General features: G+C 40.1%; 3 protein-coding genes across 5 annotated transcripts; 2 read left to right on the forward strand and 1 right to left on the reverse strand.

Annotated features, from left to right (window-relative positions):
- LOC127786840 (transcription initiation factor TFIID subunit 4b-like) lies at positions 1-12,702 on the forward strand. Of its 3 annotated transcripts, none has more exons than XM_052314531.1 (16): positions 1-93; positions 252-477; positions 1,720-2,135; positions 2,240-2,345; positions 6,915-7,462; positions 7,564-7,659; positions 7,759-8,649; positions 10,144-10,265; positions 10,389-10,476; positions 10,593-10,728; positions 10,837-10,892; positions 10,961-11,017; positions 11,110-11,256; positions 11,349-11,414; positions 11,495-11,759; positions 12,336-12,702. In XM_052314531.1, the coding sequence occupies exons 3-16, from the start codon at positions 2,097-2,099 to the stop codon at positions 12,515-12,517; spliced, it is 2,799 nt and encodes a 932-aa protein (XP_052170491.1). In that variant the 5' UTR covers positions 1-93; positions 252-477; positions 1,720-2,096; the 3' UTR covers positions 12,518-12,702. The 3 variants fall into 3 exon arrangements, with proteins under 3 accessions (XP_052170491.1, XP_052170493.1, XP_052170492.1); XM_052314533.1 differs by having other exon boundaries at positions 11,116-11,256; XM_052314532.1 differs by lacking the exon at positions 1-93 and having other exon boundaries at positions 108-477.
- Positions 12,703-13,942: 1,240 nt separating this feature from the next.
- Positions 13,943-17,950, forward strand: LOC127814127 (LRR receptor-like serine/threonine-protein kinase RGI2). The gene is made up of 3 exons (XM_052355401.1): positions 13,943-14,864; positions 14,990-17,219; positions 17,308-17,950. The coding sequence occupies exons 1-3, from the start codon at positions 14,115-14,117 to the stop codon at positions 17,814-17,816; spliced, it is 3,489 nt and encodes a 1,162-aa protein (XP_052211361.1). The 5' UTR covers positions 13,943-14,114; the 3' UTR covers positions 17,817-17,950.
- A 456-nt stretch (positions 17,951-18,406) lies between these two features.
- Positions 18,407-21,500, reverse strand: LOC127787236 (B3 domain-containing transcription factor ABI3). The gene is made up of 6 exons (XM_052315183.1): positions 19,673-21,500; positions 19,431-19,523; positions 19,219-19,319; positions 19,064-19,110; positions 18,883-18,959; positions 18,407-18,757 (listed from the first exon to the last, which is right to left on the reverse strand). The coding sequence occupies exons 1-6, from the start codon at positions 21,323-21,325 to the stop codon at positions 18,614-18,616; spliced, it is 2,115 nt and encodes a 704-aa protein (XP_052171143.1). The 5' UTR covers positions 21,326-21,500; the 3' UTR covers positions 18,407-18,613.
- Between the last annotated feature and the right edge of the window lie 709 nt (positions 21,501-22,209).

Raw genomic sequence — 22,209 nt, forward strand, 5'->3', positions numbered from 1 at the left:
CCTAGCTGTCGCTGTAAAAATCACCGTCGTTCGGCTGCTAACGTTTGATTGCTGTACTCACCGGTCACCGTATCAACCGAAAATAGGCCAGAGGTTCTTTCACTTTCCACTATTTCCTATTTCCCTTTTATGTTCATGTTTTATGGATTTTTAGCTCTTCACTGAATACTTTAACCTTATTTGCGATGAGTCTATTTGACATTGGACTTGCGTGGTTCTGTCTGTTAATCTGTGAATTTCGCCACTACTAGTCTCTATCTATCTCGGACCGTCCGCCCGGTTGCTTGGTGCCGCCGTCGATTCACAACTCCGATTGCTCGGTGCCGCAGTCGATTCATAAACACAAACTGGGCTGAGCCGCCGTCGATTCACAAACGCGAATCGACGTTTCCGTGCCCGGTGCCGCCGTATCCGTGCAACACGAATCGATTCACAACTCCGATTGCTCGGTGCCTCCGTCGATTCAACTTAAATGGGGTATGATTTATTTTGTTTTTCTTTTGTCTGTTTCTTGGTCTTATTTTTAGTGATTCTCGTATTGGTTCCTTTTGACTTGAAAGGGTCTGATTCCTGTCCGTAAGCTAATGATTTGCTTTCATTATGATAATTTGATTGTGTTGTTATAATCTTTCAGAGTGATGGGAAGTTGGGAACCTTTTCTTGCTAGGGTTGTTGATTCGTGTCACCCTAATTTTGAGGCTGCCCCTGTTTGATCGAATAAACTCATTCAGAATTATTACAAACTAAATTATTGTTGGTTTCCTTAATTTGAAATTGACATTTGTCTGGTGACAGTTAAAGGGATGTGCCCACTCTCTTTTCAACCCAATAGATGCTAAGCATTTAGCAGAGCTGACTTTGTTATCCATCCCATCCCGCCAACTACTATGCTTTTAACGACTCTGTCATCTCTCTATCTTTTCTGTCCCTCTTAATTGTACTGATTCAAGTTGCTAGGCTTTAGTATGGGAATGAATTGAAGTGTGAACTTGGTTGGTGTGTTGGTTAAATGATATTGGATTTGGTCGATGTCCAAGAGACCATAGAGAAAGAGAATGATGTAGTGGAGGAACTTCTATAAAATTGTATTATGTTTGATTATTATTTTTTTAAATTTATTTTTTGTTTTTAATTAGCAAGTCATGGTTTATGGATGATAGAACTTATGTTTTATGTTTGTTTGAATGCATTATGGAATTTATGTTTATTTTTAGATTGAATAACTATTTTTTTCTTTATAATTTTATATATTAAAAATTATATTTACAAAAGGCCCCTATATATATTTTTTTACTTACGCGTTTTCCCCCGCGTTTTTGTTTCCTACTTTCTTGAGAGATGCTGTTTCCCCATTTCCGTTTCGTATCGTATCCGTTTCTGTGCAACCTAAGTGTATTCACATGGGTTTTGCTTAGACTCGATTGAAAAAGAGTGGTCGAGCTATTTGGCAGTATTGTTAATTTCATGGATTTGGAGAAAACGATGCTAAATTTGAGTCCGTCAGCCTTACTGTTGGGTTGTAAGTAGATTTTAATATCAAGCATTCAAGTGTAATGAGTTAAGTGATGTTATGGTTTGTATTGTACGATTCCAATTTAACTAAAATTTGAGTGATTGAGAAAGTGGAGTAAATGTTGCCTTTTGATGTCATAAAAGGAATTGCAGATTTATTTGAGATGTGCCTATGCATAACTTTTGCCTTTTCTTTTTGCTTTCCAGGTACAATGCGCTAATGTTTTTCTAGTCTGTTAAAACAAAGCCAAAGAGTATAATTACTACCCTAGACAAAGTTAAAACTCAGAATTTGCTGTGAGCCCCTTGGTTGATGGCGATAAAAAGGGGAGATTTATAGTCATTCTCAGTTAAATCCATAATGCCGGTGGCTATTGTTTGATTGGTATCAATGGTATGCAGATTGTGGATGTGCCACCAAATTTTCCTGTTTTAAGACAAAAGGGTGTTTTTTTGACCTTCAAATTGGACGTGAAAGTGAAGAAGCCAGTGAGAGTGTTGGCATTGGTGAACAAGAGACCCAAGCATATTGTATACATATAATGAACAGCTTCAGTAACCTGCCTGAGTAATCAAAGAGTGTAATGGACCCTTCTATTATGAAGCTCCTTGAAGAGGACGAGGTTCTATTTTCCTTCCATATTTACCTTATGAATTTAAGTATTGTTTAAATTCATGGAAACATGACTTTTTGGAAGGTAAAGTCTCAATCCTGACATGTTTGCAGGATGAAACAATGCATTCCGGGGCAGACGTGGAAGCATTTACAGCGGCTTTGAACAGGGACATAGAGGGCAATACTTCTACATCCCAACACTCTGATTCACTCAGTGGTATGTAACTGTACAGGCTCAAACTTGGTTTTTCAATTTAATGACAGTTAAATTACTAATAGGTTTATCCTTGTTTGTATAGTTCCCCCCCCCCCCCCCCCCCCCCTCCTTGTGTGCCTTATTTTTAGAAAGATAGTATTGTCCTCCTTTTGTTTTTCGTTTTATTTTTATTTCTGGATATTAAGATTTAAGTGTATAGTTTAATGCAACGAATATGTTAGTGTAAACTGTACTAGTGAAAGTGGTAAAGAAACTGAATCCTAGGTTAGTTTGGGAGCTATCTTGAAAATTACAAAGTCTGGTTTTAGTTGCTAGCTTGCTCGGCCTCAGATATCAAGCTTGGTGGCTGATCATTTTGCAAACCTGCATGCAGGGCCTTACAGATTCAGTGAGTCTAAATTTGTTGTTTGGAAGCAAAAGATGACACTTTTTTCTGTATATTTTTGTTTTCTTTGATAGCTTAGTAATGAATAAGCAATAAGGTTGCACTGCTTAGGGAGTTTCATTTTGAGTTGTGTGGTAGGGACGCTGCTGAATCCATGCTTGCTTGAGCTTCAAGAACCATGTTAATTCTAATGATTCTATCTGAATCCATGAGGGCTACAGGCTCATGGCATTTCATCATATGGTCTGACAATGTTATAAATTGGGAGCACTGGCAGCCCTTAAACACACCCAAGAAACCAATCAAACACCACTCAACACGCTCACAACTCACCGGCCAACAAACCACAACCAACAGATAATAAAGAACAGAATTTAAAAGCGTAAAACAGAACAAGAAAGAAACATTAGATCACATGAGACGCAGCCTTTTATCCTGGTTCAAACCAATTGAATTGGCTCTACATCCAGCAGTCCAACACCCTCAATCGAGCAGCCTTTATTCAGTAGAAATTGATCAGTACAAAACCCAAGCTCTCATACAATCCTATCGCTCAAGTACAATCCCTCATTCACTCCAAGAAAACCCAAGAACTCACACACAAGCCTCACTTTCTCTAGAACGACATATACTTACAATAGCAACTGAGAGCTTGAAAGAGTATTGGATCTATCTCGATTGCCCCCTTGCCCTCTTATTCATAGAAGAGGCGGAACCACCATATAACTAATCATAACTAATCAAATATGGGATATTACAGCTAGACCCCCAAAAATATAACAATTACACTTTGAGAAATAAAACTCTAATTGCCTAAAATAAATCCAACCGCTAAATCTTCAAAGCTTGCACTGATCTTCTATCATTTATCTCAAGGCAAACATAATAGACAGTGTACTTAGAATTATAACCTCATATAAAACCCATAGATGATAGATTGATGCCACACGTGACTCTCAGAACTAGTAATTTTCAAGCCTATATTAAGCTTTGTGTTTCTGTTTTCATTGTCACAAAATGTACTACAAAGATCCTATTATAAACAGACATCCAAAGTGATCCCAAATTCCCAACACGTTTTGTATTCCTTTACTTGTGAGGGGGAAAGTATTAAATATAATGAACTAATAAACTATACATATAAAAATTGGCTGTCAAATTTTATCAACTTTAGATTTAGTAAATGAATTTGTTATACCTAGGATCACCGGAACAGTTTTCTTGGACAAGAATTCTGCCACACTTAATTTCACACACTCACGGATTTGATCTTAGGAACATATTTAAGAATTCAACATAAATGATGAACAAAAACAGAATTAAAAGAATAAGAATACACAAACCAAACATCCACAAGACATCAAGATTATCCTGGTTCAGATTGCAATATGGAATCCTACATCTAGCCTTAAGAATCCACCAAGAGCAGTCTTTTTTGATTCAGAAAGAATGATATCGGTACACCAGTTGCACCCCTCGATTACAAGCCTTATCGCAAGATTACAAAAGCTATTCTAAAACACAGTCTTTTCTCTCTTAAAGCTTTCTCGAGAAACAACTGAATTATGCGCCCCTTATACCTAGCCCTTCTTCTCTATTTATAGAATATTTGAGCGATAGTTCCTAGGCTATTACACAATTGGATATTGCCCCCCAACTTGACAGCTATTTACAAGTAAGTCCACTACCTATCTCTACTCTCTAAACCGCATAATAACCTATATAAACAACATTGTTGTCGCTGCCTCAATACTCTAGACAAAACTCTTAACATAATTCTTATAAGAAGGTGGATAAATTATACTGCAATACTTAAATTCACTGCATAGGGAGCAGTCTTGGTCAAAATCTGTGAAGTTGAAAGTCAAATGGTTAAATTCATGGTAAGTTGACATGTGTTGTTTTAATGTTAAAAATAAATAGCAGATTTTTCATTTAATTTGTTTTTATTTAAGTAAAAAATTATTGCTTGTACCAAATTAAAGTGTTCAAATGTCATAAATAAAATTATATTTTTGAAAAAATTGATGTATATAGTAGAAACAATTTAAATAGATACAAACATGTACATATTTATTATATTAATAAGTTCATCTATGCATATGCTATTAGTTCTAAATGATAGCAAATATATCCCAACAAAGGGGGTGAATTGGGATTTGTATACATTTTTCGATAATTTAAGCACCAATTTATGGCAGAGAACTATGTTTCGAAATATAGGAGTGTATGTTTCGAAATATACCTTTCTGATTTTGGGTGTTTCGAAACTTTTAGCTTAGGATTTCAAAGAAATGACTTTGGTAAAGATGATTTCTTCAAAAAGGAGTTTGCCAAAGATGCTTGAGATTAAAGATAGGTTTACGTATACTTATGCTTAAAAGAAAATCTATTTTAGCTTTTGAAAACGATCATTTTGAGAGTTTGAGCAATAAGTAGTAAGCAAGCAAACCAATAAAGTGAGTGCACATGAGATTTATAGTGGTTTGGCACTCCGCCTAGTCCACTACCTTCAAGTCTTTCCACTTGAAGGATTTTCAAACCCAATCACTTTCACTAGTGATCAACAACAAGGGTTTTACCACAGTTCACCCTAAAACCTTCGTACACAATGAGTTTTATGGCTCAACTCAAATCTTACAACAATCAACAAGATAAATAAAATTTATCTTTACAGCCCAATGAATTTACAGCAATGAAATGCCTTACCAATGGCTATACAAACCTCTTACCTTGAGGTGAGGAGAGTTGAACGAAATGATACTTCTTGTTTTCGACTTGTGTCTCCTTTACACACCACGATGTATGTTGATCTTCTTTGAAAGCTCAATCGAAATCTTTTGTTCACCACTTGTGTATTGTGTCTCTTGTATCTTGTGTGTATGTATTCTGATATGTATGTCTTGTCTTCAAAACACATATTATTTATAGAAGTTTGACTGTTTTATAGCCGTTAGAGACAAGATTTAAAAGAAGGTTTCGAAACAAAGCTTATTGGTTTCGAAATAACTCAATTTTACACTATGGTTTCGAAACATACATCACATGTTTCGAAACATCCAACCTTTACAGCTGGACTTGCACTTAGATCAACATGAGTAGGAGACAAAGTCTTATGCTCACAATGATTTTGAATTTACCACCACTTTCAAATTTGAATTTGAATTCTCAAAGCATGGAGATTAAAAAAAACTTTTGAGAAGCTTTTGGATAAAAATAAAAAGAAATGTAAAGCAAAAGTATTTCGATTTTTAAATGTTTTGCTGACAGAGTCAGGGGTTTCGAAACATATCATGTAGGTTTCGAAACATATGCTCAAATCTCATAGATGTTTTGAAATACGACATGCATATTTAGAAAGACATTTGAAACCTATTCAAAGGAGTTTTGAAACAAGAATAGAAACATGGTTTAACAATGTTTCGAAACATGATGCATGAACTTTAGATTTTTCAAACATTTGAATATTCGTGCCAAAACTTTTCATACATATTTTGAAATATAAAATGCTGATTTCGAAATATGAGATTAACATAAAAGATTTTTCATTCTAAGATAGGTTTTTCATCAAACCCTTTTTCTCATATATCAAAAAATATGATACAACATACACGTGCTTTAACAATGTTCCTTTCAGGACATTCTTACAGAGGATGCTCTCAAGCTCCTGCTTCCACTCACACTCATGTCACACTTGGGGTTAACTACTTGGGATTTTATGTGATTAAGTTGAAGAAAAAAGTAATACTTTATTGGATCTTTTGTTAATAGGACATTGCATTAGAACTTAGAACTACCTTAGATTTTAAGAATTTTACCACATACCCATTGTCATTCTCTTTCCTCGTTGATGTTATTTGTTTTGTGATTACGAGGGAGTATTATAAGGGTAGTTCAATTGTGGTTTTGTAATGATTATGGCTCTGTAAGGTGTTGCAATATAGATGGTTGTTTATTTCCCATTCTTCTAATATCAAGTTGTCTATATTTTGGTTATCCCCTTATGGAGGAACTCAATGACCTTCTTTTTGGAATTTGGAATTTGGAGCTTTAATACTGGTCAAGTTGCACTCGTGTGTGGTTGCACCTCTAACGTAATGTATATCTTTTTATCTATTTTCCACTTAGTTTCCTTAGAACTTTCTTGATTTATCCTGATATGTTGAATGTAAATTGTAAAACAGTACCTCTATCTCAAGGAAGCCATCACACTTCCAGTCAGGTGTTTCCACAATGGCAAACTTTTAGTCAAGTTGAAAGTGCCAATGGTCAAAATCAACAAAATCCAAATGGTTTCCAGCAACAGGAGCAACATATGTCTGAAATGGAACTTAAGCAACATGATTCTGGTCCTGAAAAACAACAGCAACAATTGGAATCCTCAGAGGAGTTGAATAGCAACCCCTTCAAGCAAGAGCAACTACAAGAAGACTGCCAACCTCAGAAAGTGGAACAAAACACCGTCCATTTTTCTCAAACAACGGGTGTCCAGAATTCTGAAAAAAATCCTGTCCGCGTTAGGGAGCCAGACAGAACACATAACCTAGAGAGTGAATCTCAACATCTGAACTTTCAGAAAATGAAAGGTCATCAGACTATTGCATCTGAGCAAGGAATGAATTCAGTGAATCGAGGGAAACAAATGCCTTTTGCTCTGCTGCTACCAGTCATACAAACCCAACTTGACAAGGACAGAGCAATGCAATTAGAAACTCTTTATCTTAAATTGAAGGTGGGTTTTAATTTCTTTATCAACTGTTATGACTGCCTAGCTGGATATTAATGTTGCTGTTTCTTCTCCTCCTAATAATGAAGTACTTGGCTATTTTTTAGAAAAATGAAATCGCCAAAGATGGATTTGTCCGGCATATGAGAAGTATTGTAGGGGACCAGATGCTCAAGATGGCAATATATAAACTGCAAGCGCAGGTGAGTACAAACTGGTTATTTCTATTTTCATTTTATGGATTTTAAGGAAAATTAGATTATTCAAAACTTACAGACTGATCCAAGTGATTCTAATTACAGGCTCAAGCTTCTGCACGACCACAACAACTGAAAATGCCATCTGTTGGGGTGAATCAGGGAGCTGTTCGTCAGTCATTTTCACAACCTCATCAGAAGGGTATAACTTCTGAAGATGTTTCTTATGTCCCCTCTTCAACAGCACAATTGAGTACTCATTCAAGCAACGCAAAGATGGATGATAATGGTCAAAAATCCCAAGAGATGGCACACCAATTAGATTTGCATGGAATGCCATCAAGCCAGATGTCTTCAAGCAATTTGAGCAACATAAACCAAGAAAAGGAACGGTCCACAATGCCCATACATGGACTTAGCAAGCAGCAATCACAACATTTGCAGTTCTCACAGACATCTTTTCCTGCCTATGGAAGTACAGGAGTTAATTATCATCCACTTTCTGGGACAAAGGATAACGCTTCAACATCATCTCTTAAAAATCAGCCCCATGATTCACAATTGATGCAAGGTCCAGTTTATCAAAGTACTGGTGCAGAGAGGCAACATTCTTTTATTGAACCAAAGAGAGTGCATGGTGGAAGTGGGACACTTCCTCACTTGACAGGCAGTTCATCTTTTCCACATAATTCCCCTCATTGGCAGTCATCAAGTGGTAAAGAGCAGAAAAGTGGTGCTCCATCAATTTCATATGTTAAGCAAGAACCTCTTGATCAAGGAGCTGAGCAACAAAACACATCCCAGGTGTCCTCCCCAGGGGGACCATCTTCTCTTCCTTCCTTACCAGGTGAACGTGTCAATGCACCTACTGGAATTTCAAATGATAAATCTCTTGAGATGCAGTCCTCAAGGATGGGTTTCTCAACATCTATGAGCACAGTGGCTCCAAATTCAGCATTGGCATCAATGTCGATGCAGCTGGAACCTAATATTTCGGTAATCCTGATCATGGACACTTGTGTGCTTGTTTTATTATTTGAGGATCTAATGCACGGATTCAGAATCGGGATTGGAAATAGCAAATTCCAACTGGCCAACTTAGAAAACACTCAATCAAGTGCAACAAGAGAACATAAAAATTTTTACTTTTAACCCTTCTTTTGTTTGTTGTAGAAGTCTTTTCTAATCAAATATGTTGCAAAACCTCTGACTGGAAGTGTAAAACTATTGAGCAATCTGGATATTATGCAATGGATTGTTCTCCATAGCTAATAGTTGAAGCTAAATCTGTTTTGCACTAGTCAGTAGATATATGATTTGCTATGGAATGTGTGAGAAGTCAAAGGTAGAATTCCAACCTGAAAAGCCAGCTTAACAGGTGAAGGGATTCTTTTCCTTATATATAGCTCAGGTTTTCCTTGTTGAGGCGATGTGGGATTCTCACACTCCCTCCCACGCTGAAGGTTCTCCAGTAACTAATACATGCCCAGGTGATCAAGTAGGGTTTTGGTCCATGACCACGACCGAGGGTAGTCCCCCAGCCAAGGGTTGACTCCGATACCATGTAAGAAGTTAAAGGTAGAACTCCAACCTGAAAAGCCAGCTTAACAGGTGAAGGGATCATCCTTCTTATATATAGCCCAGGTTTTCCTTGTTGAGGCGATGTGGGATTCTCACAAAATGCATTAATAGGAAAGTGATACATACACATAGGAAGTACATCGTGAAATAGTAAACATGTATGAAGACTTGCCAAAAGACAATCTACAAAGAACAGAGTTATAAATACTGCAATAGTTTCCCTTTAGTTGCATAATGGCACTTATGATGGAAAACTTGTGAGAGGGTAACAAGAGAGAAATGTCCATGTTGACTGCTTTTGTATTTATAGCTTTTGTCTTCTCAATTTCTAAAGGGAGCTCCCATTTGCACAATTTAGTTTATAAGGCTTCAGTCTCTGAACTGTTAATGTTCCCCGCCCAGTTTTGTGTCCAATGTGAACATTCAGTTTATATACTAGAAATCTTCTGGATCATACATCATTTTCTGTTTCATTATCCATTTCTTGAAAAGGTTCATATTTGGGTGTCCTAACATTCTGATAACTGCATCCCCCAGAAGTTCTCCCCAACATCGTTGGAACTTGTCAATCTCTGTATGGTATTTCTTTGGTACCTTCAGCTTTTATACTCCTGGATAACATGAAATTGCAAAATCTTGCTCAATCTGGATACTGTATGTAACATCTATATCTCCTTTCTTTGGATTCCGTTATTTGGACACCAGCCAGGACTGATCTAGCTATTTTTAGCCATTTGGTTTCTTCTTCTCTTCCTTACCTTGATCCTTTATAATGTTACATGTTCTCCAGTATATAAAAGTAAATCATAGTGTTTTCACCTGATGTATGCTGCTTGTGCAAGTTGGATTGCTGCAGAAGCTCTTTGGTCACTGTTATTGATTAGCTTTTTTGTTTATATGTTTTACCAGTTAAATTCTCGGATCCCATCTCCAGCTGGGGCAGGAAATAGTACAAAGACACCCGTCAAAAAACCATCTATTGGCCAAAAGAAACCACTTGAATCCCTGGGTTCTTCACCTCCTCTTCCAAGGTATTATAAATTGTTCTCTAGAACAGGTGGAGGATGGTTTTGATTGGTTTGGTGCAGGTTAGTCTCTCCCTTATGATTGTCAACTTTTTCTTTATCTTAACCAAAGAATGGGATTTCTGGCAGTAAGAAGCAAAAAATATCTGGGGCCTTCTCGGATCAAAGCATTGAACAACTCAATGATGTAACTGCTGTCAGTGGAGTTAATCTTAGGGTATGGTATTTTGTCTTCATGGACCCTATAGGATTAAAAAAGTCTGTTTGCTGACTTAATTTGTAATGCACAGGCTTATGCCAGGAGCTCATAGTGTTGATATTTTGGTGATGTAGGAAGAGGAAGAACAACTGTTTTCTGGGCCCAAAGAAGATAGTAGAATCTCAGAAGCATCTCGAAGGGTTGTTCAAGAAGAAGAAGAAAGACTTATTTTGCAGAAAAATCCCCTTAAAAAGAAATTGGCAGAAATCAGTTAATGCTTCATTTTTGATGAATTTCTTTTTTACATCCTCTTAATTGAGCAGAAAGCCATTAGAAAGAACATTGGTTGAGATTATTGAACTCGTATGTCTGTGGCAGTGTCAAGATGTGGCATAAAGAACGTGAGTAACGATGCAGAGCGATGCTTGTCATTGGTAAGATTTTCATTTGCGTTTTCTGCTTTTCATCTGTTTACATGATTCTGATGCAACTATATGGTCAGTGTGTAGAGGAAAGAATCCGTGGACTGCTAAGTAATCTTGTCAGACTGTCAAAACAGGTTGAGATATTTCTCTTCTTCGTTCTTCTCTTAGTAACAAAGCGTGAGAGAAAGGAAAGCTGAATGACTCAACTTTTGTGATCTTAAATTAGTTGCAGCGGATTGATATTGAGAAGCGAAGGCACCGAACCCTTGTTATCTCTGATGTTCGGCAACAAATCATGGCAATTAACAGGAAGGCTAGGGAAGAATGGGAAAGAAAACAAGCTGAGTCAGGAAAACTAGAGAAACAGAGTGAAGTGAGTGTCTCTTTTAAAGTATTTGTGAAGTTTATTGCCTCTGTGAGTCTATTTGCTTGGAAGGATTGTTATGTTTTTGTTTGTAAATGCAGCAAGAGGGTAACGCCGGAGTTGATGTCAGTAAGGAGAAGGACGAAGGTCGCGCCAAAGCACTCAAGGTATGAAGGGTGATTAATTTCTGGCTCAGATAGGGGGCAAAAAAAGGAATGCCATATTTTGAACTCTATTACACATACAGGGAAACAAAGAAGAGGATGATAAAATGCGAGCAACAGCTGCAAATGTTGCTGCTCGAGCTGCTGTCGGTGGAGATGATATGTTGTCAAAATGGCAACTAATGGCTGAGCAGGCCCGGCAGAAACGCGAGGGAGGAATTGATGCAGCTTCTGGTTCTCAGCAGGTTAACGATGTGAGCCGTAAGCCTCCATTGACCCGTGAACAAAATGCAGCAGACAATCAAGAAGCTGAGCAATCTGGCCAACCAAGTGCTGGCCAGCCAACTGGTATTGATTCGCCAACTTTAACGTCATAATCCTTTTCTTTCTCTACTGAAAAATTGATCCAAAATATTTGAACTGATTTTTTCTAAAACTTAATCTTCAAATTTTACCGTAACATCCCCTATATTTGGTTTTTGACCCCCTCAACTTGAGCTCTTTGCATTGTAAAGTGCCCCTCTATAATAATTCAACTCTCCATGGATGTGCTTTCGAGGTCAATGCATGCGATATCTTGGGATTACCGCCTTTTGTGGTCCCCTGTCACTTGTGCCTTCGATTTCGACAGAGAAGATAAATTACAAGTAAAAGTTTTGTCTCATTGTACAGGGCAAGGAATCGAATCTATGATCTACTGATGCGAATTCCAACTTATCGTAGTCTAATCAGTTAACTTGTGTCTGACCAATGCATGCGATATCTTCATCAATATAGCTATAGCTCATGACATACTAATCTAAATGTCATGTCATCATTGAAGAGCAACAACATTGATTGACCACGGTTGGCCTTATGTATTTGTACCCCAATGGAGGAGCCTTTTGATTTGTTCTGATTTCAACCCATTCCTGTTCTCAACAGGATTAAGTGGAAAATTCACGAGGAATCAAGGCGCGGTGGTGCCTCCGAGCAAACAGGTTCGCTCAATCTGCATGAAGGATGTTATTGCTGTGCTTGAAAGGGAACCCCAGATGTCAAAGACGCCACTGGTATATATCCTCTATGAAAAAGCAGGTGCTGATGATGATGCTGTAGCTGAATGAACTGAACTCTGCCTTTTACCTCAAAACTTGTCTCCATTTCGTCTTTCTTTCTTTCTTTTTGTTAAATAAAATACGAGCAGCAGTAGCTTTGTATTAGTTTAGTCGTCCATATATAATTAGAAGTAATTTAATATATATTTTGAATAGATTGGATAGTCAATGTAATTTTCAGTGTGCAAGTGCTAGACCTTTTTTAATTTTTTTTGTTTGTTTAAAAAATATCCTGTAGAGTTGAGAGTTACTTTTTTGAAGTATTACCATAAGAAAATTGAAATTTAAATAAAAAGAATAATATTTACCCAATTATATATAATGTATACTGTTACACCGAGGTATGACCCGAATGTCCATTTATATATAACATAATTATGTATGATATGATGGTGTGGGCTGGCTACTAATCGTATCCTCTTCGCTGTGTATCTCTCTTTCTCTTGCTTGCTTCACTTTTAAGCTAATTAATGGACTCGACGGTACGGGCCTAGCCCAAAATTGTCTATATGGGCTTAGCCCAAAATTGTCTGTAAGGTTGCAGAGTTACCAGAAAATTCAAAAGTCAAGGGAGATAATCTAAGCTAGATTCTTCCCATGTTTGTGTATCTAGTTTTTTTTTTTTTTATGTATATGTATACATACATATATATATATTGAATTTATCCAATTTTAGAACTGAAAATTCGATTTTAAAATTGCAAGAACTTGACCCATAATCTTGAGTTATGTTTAACAGCTAAAAATGATCTTGCTTACGCAATAATTCGGTGTTCATATGGGGAAGTGTGTTTACAATCATTTCGCAAATTTGAGAAGGGCACTTGGGGGTTTGAACTTTGATTTCATTTTATTTTTTTACACTGTGAGAAAGGAGGGGGTCTCTCATATTAGGGTTTAGGGTTTGAATTTTGACAAGAACACAACGTGGTTAGATTCCACTGTGAGAGGTTCCCGAGGTCTTGCCCCTTGGACTCTGGGCTCTAAGCACCCATTTTTCCTCATATTCAGTCCCATTTGTTTAATGGGAATCTTTTTAAAATTAATATATTATTATCCTTTACCTTTTAATTTAGTATTAGATTATAGTTCCTTCACCAAATTAGCATTAATGTGTAGTGTAACATCATTAAAGAATACTATTAAAATAAAATGTGGGTAACACTTGTACAAATTATATATGTATAGTGGCTGCAACCACAATTAAAATTACATTTGAATAGGAGGGGGGTTTGATTTTCATTTTCCCTCCGATGAGTAGCTTGAAGTGAACAAGAACAGTATGGCTGATGGCTCAGTTATCAACAAGAAAAACCAATGCCAGCCACTGCGTCTTTGAGGAAAACAATGCAAAAACACATGGCGTATCTGCTCACTAAGGCGTTAATGATAATCTTTAGCAGAAATTAAAGAGAGAACAAGGATCGAGGGTGCGGGAGATGGTGTGGCTAATAATCTTTAATAATGATGCCAATCCCATCTTCTCTAATCTGTTTCGTCTTTTCCATCTTTGCTTCACTCCAAAGCCCCTACTCTATTTTACTAATAAATATACAGGAGATCGGAGACAGAAAGAGAGAGAGAGGGAGAGGGAGAGGGAGACCCAATGCAAATGCAAAATGCAAAACTCAGAAAACCGGTTTGGGTTTTGACGCCAATGCTAATGCCGATGCCGAGGCACCACCATTTCCACCACCGTCACCACGGCAGCAACTTCATCGGGCTGCTGCTGCTGCTGCTCCTCCTCCTTGTTTCTCCATTTTCTCGCTCTTCAGCGAATAATATTGAAGTTCTGACGTTAGTTTCATGGCTTCGAAGCTCTCCCTCTCCGCCACATTCATCTTTTTCGAACTGGAATCCGTCGGATTCCAACCCTTGTAACTGGACCCACATCACTTGTTCTTCTCAGAATGTCGTTACCCAGATCGATATTCAATCCATTGAGCTGGACCGTCCCTTCCCTTCTCATGTTTCGTCGCTCAAATCCCTGCAGAGATTCACCGTTTCCGGCTCTAATCTCACCGGGAGCATTCCACTCGACATCGGAGACTGGGTTTCACTGACACTGATAGATGTCAGCTCGAATAGTCTGGTTGGTAGTATTCCGGTGACAATCGGTCAGCTCAAGAATCTGCAGCATTTGATACTAAACTCCAACCAACTAACCGGGATGATACCGCCGGAGCTCGGCCATTGCAGCAGCCTGCGGAATCTGCTTGTGTTTGATAATCAGCTCAGTGGGGAACTTCCGGCGATGCTCGGAAATCTAGTGAACTTGGAAGCTATAAGAGCTGGAGGGAACAAAGATATCGCCGGAAAAATTCCTGATGAGCTCGGAAACTGCCAGAATCTTCAGGTGTGTTAGGATCAGATCTTTTGCATATTCCGTATTATCTTTATTTGTTATCTGAACTTGTAATGTAATGTAATGCCTTCTCAATATATGCTTTCTCAACTTCATTTTTCTTCCTTTTTAACAAGGTTCTTGGACTTGCTGACACAAAGATTTCTGGGTCTATCCCTGCTTCACTGGGTAAGCTAAGCAAGCTTCAAACTTTATCAGTTTACACTACAATGCTTTCAGGGGAAATACCACCGGATTTAGGCAACTGTACGGAGCTTGTGGACCTGTACTTGTACGAGAATAGTCTCTCTGGTTCACTTCCACCGGAATTAGGTAACCTTAAAAAGTTAGAAAAATTGTTACTGTGGCAAAACAATCTTGTCGGGCCCATTCCTGAATCTATTGGAAACTGCGGAAGTTTAAGGGTGATCGATCTTTCTCTGAATTCTGTCTCTGGAAGCATACCGGCGTCTTTTGGGAACCTCTCGAAGCTTGAAGAGTTGATGATCAGTAACAACAACATCTCCGGCTCAATCCCGCCGGCTATTTCCAATGCCTCAGCGATCATCCAGTTACAGCTCGACACGAATCAGATAACGGGTACTATTCCGCCGGAGCTGGCGATGCTGACGGAGCTGGCCGTCTTCTTCGCTTGGCAGAACAAGCTCGAAGGATGTATTCCCTACGAATTGGCCGGTTGCAGAAGCCTACAAGCCATGGATTTGTCCCACAATTTGCTTACTGGAAGCATACCCCCGGGCATATTTCAGCTTCAGAATCTAACAAAGCTTCTGATAATTTCGAACGACATCTCCGGCGCCATCCCCCCGGAGATTGGTAACTGTAGCTTTCTCGTTAGGCTTAGGCTGGTCGGTAATAGAATCAGTGGTCGGCTACCAAAAGAAATTGGGCTTCTCACCAGCCTCAGTTTTCTTGACCTCTCTGAAAACGATCTTGCCGGATTTGTTCCGGATGAGATCGGAAATTGCACTGAGCTTCAGATGCTTAACCTGAGCAACAACTCTTTTGGTGGCAATTTGCCTAGCTCGATATCTTTTATCAGTAAGCTTCAGGTGCTGGATGTCTCGGTTAACAAGTTTGAGGGTGAGATTCCGGCGAGTTTTGGCCATCTTGATTCTCTTAATAGGCTGATTCTGAGTGGAAATTCTCTTTCTGGACCCATTCCATCCTCGCTCGGGCGATGTTCAAGTCTGCAGTTGCTTGATCTTAGCAGTAATGCAATCTCCAGCGCCATTCCGGCCGAACTTTTCAGAATTGAAGGCCTTGATATTGCTCTGAATTTGAGTTGGAATGCTATAACAGGGGTGATTCCGCCCCAAATTTCTGCTCTCAACAAGCTCTCCACATTGGACTTGTCTCACAACCAGCTTGGAGGCGATCTGATGGCGCTTTCTGGGCTCGAAAACCTCGTTTCTCTGAACATATCCTATAATAACTTCACCGGTTATCTTCCTGATGGTAAGCTTTTCCGGCAGTTGTCAGCGACAGAGTTAGCCGGCAACCAAGGACTTTGCCCTACGGGCCATAATTCATGTTTCTTGAGCAATGCCGGGGGGCTGGCAATGCCAAAGAGCAGTAGTTCATGGCGCTCGAAGAGGCTTAAGTTGGCCATTGCACTACTTTCTGTTCTGACTGTGACACTGGCTATTCTCGGCGTATTCGCCGTTTTCGGAGTTCGAAAGATGAATGGGGACGATGATGATTCTGAAATGGGGGGAGGGGGATCATTGCCTTGGCAGTTTACTCCATTCCAGAAGCTCAACTTCTCTGTTGAGCAGGTTTTAAGGTGCCTGGTGGAAGGTAATGTAATAGGAAAGGGCTGCTCGGGGATCGTTTATCGAGCAGACTTGGACAACGGAGAAGTCATTGCCGTGAAGAAGCTATGGCCGACGACAATGGCTTGTCGATACAATTCTGGGAACCATCAGTTTGGGATCAATGGAGTTCGCGATTCTTTCTCAACCGAGGTGAAGACCCTTGGTTCGATCCGGCACAAGAACATAGTGAGGTTCTTGGGATGCTGCTGGAATCAAAATACGAGATTGCTGATGTATGATTACATGCCTAATGGGAGCTTAGGCAGCCTGCTCCATGAAAGAAGCGGCAGCTGCTTGGAATGGGACTTGAGGTACCGAATTATACTGGGGGCTGCTCAAGGCCTCGCTTATTTACACCATGACTGTGTTCCTCCCATTGTCCACAGGGACATCAAGGCCAACAACATTCTCATTGGCCTTGATTTCGAGCCCTACATTGCTGATTTCGGCCTTGCCAAGCTCGTTGACAATCGCGATTTCGCTCGATCCTCCAACACTTTGGCCGGATCCTACGGCTACATTGCTCCAGGTCAGTCTCATAATTGTCACACATGAAACCAAACAGCATATTTCCAATAGGTATCCGGGCATCCTATAATCTTGCTTGAAATGTGCAGAGTATGGATACATGCTGAAGATCACAGAGAAGAGCGACGTGTACAGCTATGGCGTTGTGGTGCTAGAAGTGTTAACTGGGAAGCAGCCAATTGATCCAACAATACCAGATGGGCTGCACATTGTGGACTGGGTACTGAGGCAGAAGAAGGGTGGAGTCGAGGTCCTGGACTCGAGCTTACGAGTTCGGCCCGAATCCGAAACCCAGGAGATGATGCAGTGCCTGGGGGTGGCTCTGCTCTGCGTGAATCCCTCGCCGGATGACAGGCCTACCATGAAGGATGTGGCGGCAATGCTCGAGGAGACAAGGCAGGGGATAGAGGAGTTTGCAAAAGTTGACATTCTTGTTAAAGGAAATGAAGGTGACGATCATGGCAAGATTTGTGGTGGAAATAGTGTCGGCCCATCAACTAAACTGGAGAGCTTGTACCCAACAAGCAATAACACAAGCTTTTCTGCTTCTTCCCTGCTCTATTCTTCCTCCTCCCACGCCAAAGTTGCCTTACAATAGAGCTTTATCGTATATTTATTAGTTGATTCACTAGTGAAATAGACATTTTAGGTTTGGCTTTGAGCAAATACATCAAATATATTTGGCATTTCTAGATATGAATAATTAGTAATGTAATGGAATGGAAAATCAAATTTGCCCTTAATTTAATTTGACTTTATTTTTATATTAAAAAAGTATAATATTTATTGATTAATATTCTTCCATTGACCCATTTCCAAGTAAGGAGAGGAGAAGATTTTACACTCCATTAATAAATCTATCTTGAACAAAGACCAAGATAAGAGTCACTTGGAAACAGACAAGAGATGGGCCTCCTCTGGACCGTCTTTGTAAGTTCAAAGCCAAAATTAAATGGGCCAGGCCACCTATACCATTAGGATAATGTAATTTCTGGACCCAAAAACATTCATGATCAATTATTTAGTAAGAAACTTTTTAGACCACACTTAAATGTCAAATGCTCATAATCATTTATATTTATATAATAATACCCTGAACCAACTAAAACACATATCCAACCCTGAAACCATACAAGACTACCAACACTTGGCTAATGGCCAGTCAAAGTACATCTGCCACTGCCCCTGTTAATGGTTCTCATCAACTTTAATTTCGGTAAGCCAGCCAGAGACAAAGGTGTACATAGAAATGGAAGGCTCACCCAGAAGCTCTTGACATCGAGTTAGATCACCATTCCCATCTTAATTTACATCATAGTACATATTGATTAATATTGCAGGAAATTAACTTAGACATATATGGGATGGAAGTGAAGGGTTTGATCTGTTTCTTCTTCAATCTTCTGCTGATGGCTGGGGGGAGAACGATAGGCTATTACCAGCCGCCGGCAATGCAGTCCGCAGGCTTTTGGGACTCTTTTCTGCCTTTTTGGCCTCACATTTAGATCCTTGTTGCCGCACCCTCACTCCTCTTATCAGCTGTTAATTTCGATCGTATATATAACTTGCTTGTGAGATAATCTATCTATTTATGTTCATTTATGAACATATACTGGTAAAGAGATTGATTTCAAGCAAAAATCAGAATCACAGTGAAAACGTACATATTTTCCACTCTTGACATCCGAGTATATCACTATGAAATCTCCTTCTTGCAGTCTGTTTGCTCGCACGAAGTCTCCTGAAAGAAGTAGAAACATTCATAATCCCCTGCTGGCAGGTATGTAAAGTGCACATTTCAAGAGTACGAAGAGCTAATCAAACGTTTGAATGTTGGCTAGCTACCTGTGTTTTCAAGGAGGTACATCCTGCTTTTGTTGTTGGGCCAGAATCTGTAACTCCACGAAAATCAAAAGAACAGTCAGTCGCTTAGCGTGATAAAATATCTTAGTAACTATGATGAAGAAGTAAATGGATTGGGTTTTGATATTTACAGGTACCTGTAGCGCATGTTCCAGACGCGAGAGGTTCCAATGTCTTCAATGGCGATTGGAATCCCATCTCTTGCATCAAGCTCTGGAAGATGGGTTTCTGCCTCTTTCTGGTCAAATATTAACGTGAGGCAATCAAGTTAAAATCTTTGTGAAATTTTGATAAAAGAGATGAATACAAACTTGCTTCTAGCTAGATCGTAATTCATCAGTGACATTACTTTTGGCAACACAATCCTTCCAAGACTACCGACATCACTCTGCTTCAACACTTTCTGCAGCAGAAATTTCAAGTTCTTCTCAGATTTCCAGCCCTACACCCACAAATATCATGCATCAGCTAAGTGCACAAAATCTGGGGAAGGTTTGAACCCTAGTGGTAAAAGAGGTCACACTCTTAACATCCTAAATCTAGGGATCACGTTATAACTTTTCGTGTATGATATGATCATCCATAACCAACCTGCCGCTGGTCTGCCAATTGCTGCCGCAGCTGATTCTTTTGTCCATGTTTTGGCTGTCGATCCTCGGTGGTACGCGGCTGATGTGCGTCGGCTGATGCTGGCATCATCGGCAAGGCTGAATTAGACGCAAGGGCAGTGGTTGCTGGGCGCCAGTGTTCCCAGTTGGCGGCTGCAGCAGTGCAGTTTTCGCTGCGAAGCCCTATAGCATTCGGATTGTGAAGCCGGTTTTGATGGTTATGGTGATTGTGAGGCCGATGATGCGGGAGAAGCCGCTTCTGGCGCGCCATCCGCTTCTTCCTGGCTTCCTTAGTGGCAGAGGAACCCATTCTCTCCAACTTCTCACCATTGATCCCCTGATAATAGCTGTACGGATACTGATTTCCATATCCAGCAAAGGCATGAGGGTGAGGCATGGCCGGAGGGGCACTACAATTATTCTGCGGGAATGGGCTGTATTGCAATGCCATCCCATAAGGCCATGATGGGGAATCGACAACTTGATGAAATTCTGTATGATAAACCGGATGGCCATTGATGGTCTGGTTCAAAGGGACTGGAGTAGAACCAGCGTAGGGATCACTGACGTAGCCGGCCATCGACTGAAAAGCCACCGGGGCTGCTATAATAGCTGCAGGGTCAGCAGCATAAGGCGTCGGTGGAGGCGGCATCCATGGGGAGGGCGTGAAAATACTGGTGTTCGGATTAGGATTTTGGTTTTGGTAAGGTTCTTGACACTGAGAAGGGAATGGAGAGGCTTCTTCTCTCTGTCGCTTTTTCTGGAGTTGGTACTGTTCAACCCATTCAAGAATGAGCTTCAGTAACTGCATCTTGCCTTCCTTCGAGCTGCCCAAACGATTTGAAGCAGACTCTATGGTGGCGCGCTTGAGCTTGATGCTTCTTACATCTTCGGCAGATATGTACTCTTTGTTGGACTTCAGCCACTCAAAGAACATGGCGCCAAGCTCATCCAAAGGTCTCTGCCCTTGACCACCATTATCGTTTTCCTGCAGATCATGATTACACTGTTGCAGAATCCCTTGCTTCGAGTCTTCTTGGAGCGTTTGATCTTGATGATATTCTTCAAAGTTTTCACTCTGGAAATTAATGGAGGATGGGTCCCAAATATAACCAGGATCGATCAGATCCATGCACCCAAAACTCTGCATCACGTCCATGCAATCTACGTCTCCCATATCTTCTTCAGTAGGCGGCGGAAGGGCCTCCATGGAAGCCGTGGACGACAAGGCTGCCGGCGGCACTTCCATCTGATCATGGAAATGGTAGTAACGCTGGTTCTTCTTCTCCACATCTTTGTCTGCATCAGACTTCAGCACTGCCGATGAAGCCGCCGAGGAAGAGCTGGAAGAGGAAGTTGACGAGATTGGCTTTACCGGCGCCCGAGTGGATGAAGAAGAGGAAGACGACGACATGCATGGAAAATCCGGCAGGGGAGGGAAATCAAGATAGAAGATGTCGGCTTCATTCTCATGATCAAGCAGATCTCCTTGCCGCCCAAGCCACATCGCTCCGCCGTCTTCTTCCATGGCATCAAGACCAGTAGTATTCTGCACATCATCAAAGGCCACCATCACATCTAGCCCATCTCCACCAACTGCATGTCTATTTTCTTGGTGATTCGCAGGGACCATCATCACTGTTGTAATCTTTGAAACCCTAGTGGAGTTTCTATTGAGAAATAGCTATAGACGGCAGAAAGAACGAGGGAAGGGCCTTGTGTGTACGGAAATGGTAATAAGAGTCGTTGTACGAGATTAAGGAAGCAGGATGTAAAGGGCCCGCCTTTGGCTATCAAATCTTAAACAGAGAAGCAACAGAAAGCATCTGGGGCCGGGGCTGATCAGTCTGGGGCGGTGTATATATCAACAAAGGAACCCAACATATATAAATATATATATATATATCCTATAACCATCAAAGAAAGCGACTTCTCTAGCCTAATTAATCTTCTTTTATTGCACTTTCCAACGCTGTTTATTGTTTAGTATACCCCCTTAATCATCATCAAACAGTACTACTGTACAAGGTTGGTGAAGAAGATCATTATATAAAAATATATACTCAGACAATCTAAACGAGGGATTACCGGAAATCTCTACCATGATTTATGCATAAAGAAAATATCATTAAGCCATGAAATACCAAGTGAGATCACTAGACTCGAACTGGGTAGCCCATGAATCTCAAATTACAACTTACTTTCAGTTCCACCACCTCCACTCCCACCACCACCAGGGCGACCACCACCGTGACTTAATTGTCCTGTTTGTTCCAGGAGCTTTCCCACTTCTACAAAGTCTTTTTGGTTTGTTTGAGATAAGTTCAAATGGTTTTCTGGAGTGTTGTATTTTAATTTTAACTAAGAGAGAGAGAGGGGGGTGGTGGGGAGGCGGTTTTGGGAGATGAAAACCGGAAAACAAAACCGGGTGCCGCCACTTTCTCCACCTCTCCCCGGATTGTACGCCAGTGGCCATACGTTCCCACCTGAATGGTGCCTACTAGCGGCGCTCAAACTTAA

This window comes from Diospyros lotus, chromosome 12, assembly GCF_014633365.1.
Source record: "Diospyros lotus cultivar Yz01 chromosome 12, ASM1463336v1, whole genome shotgun sequence".
In the NCBI taxonomy this organism is placed as follows: Eukaryota; Viridiplantae; Streptophyta; class Magnoliopsida; order Ericales; family Ebenaceae; genus Diospyros; species Diospyros lotus.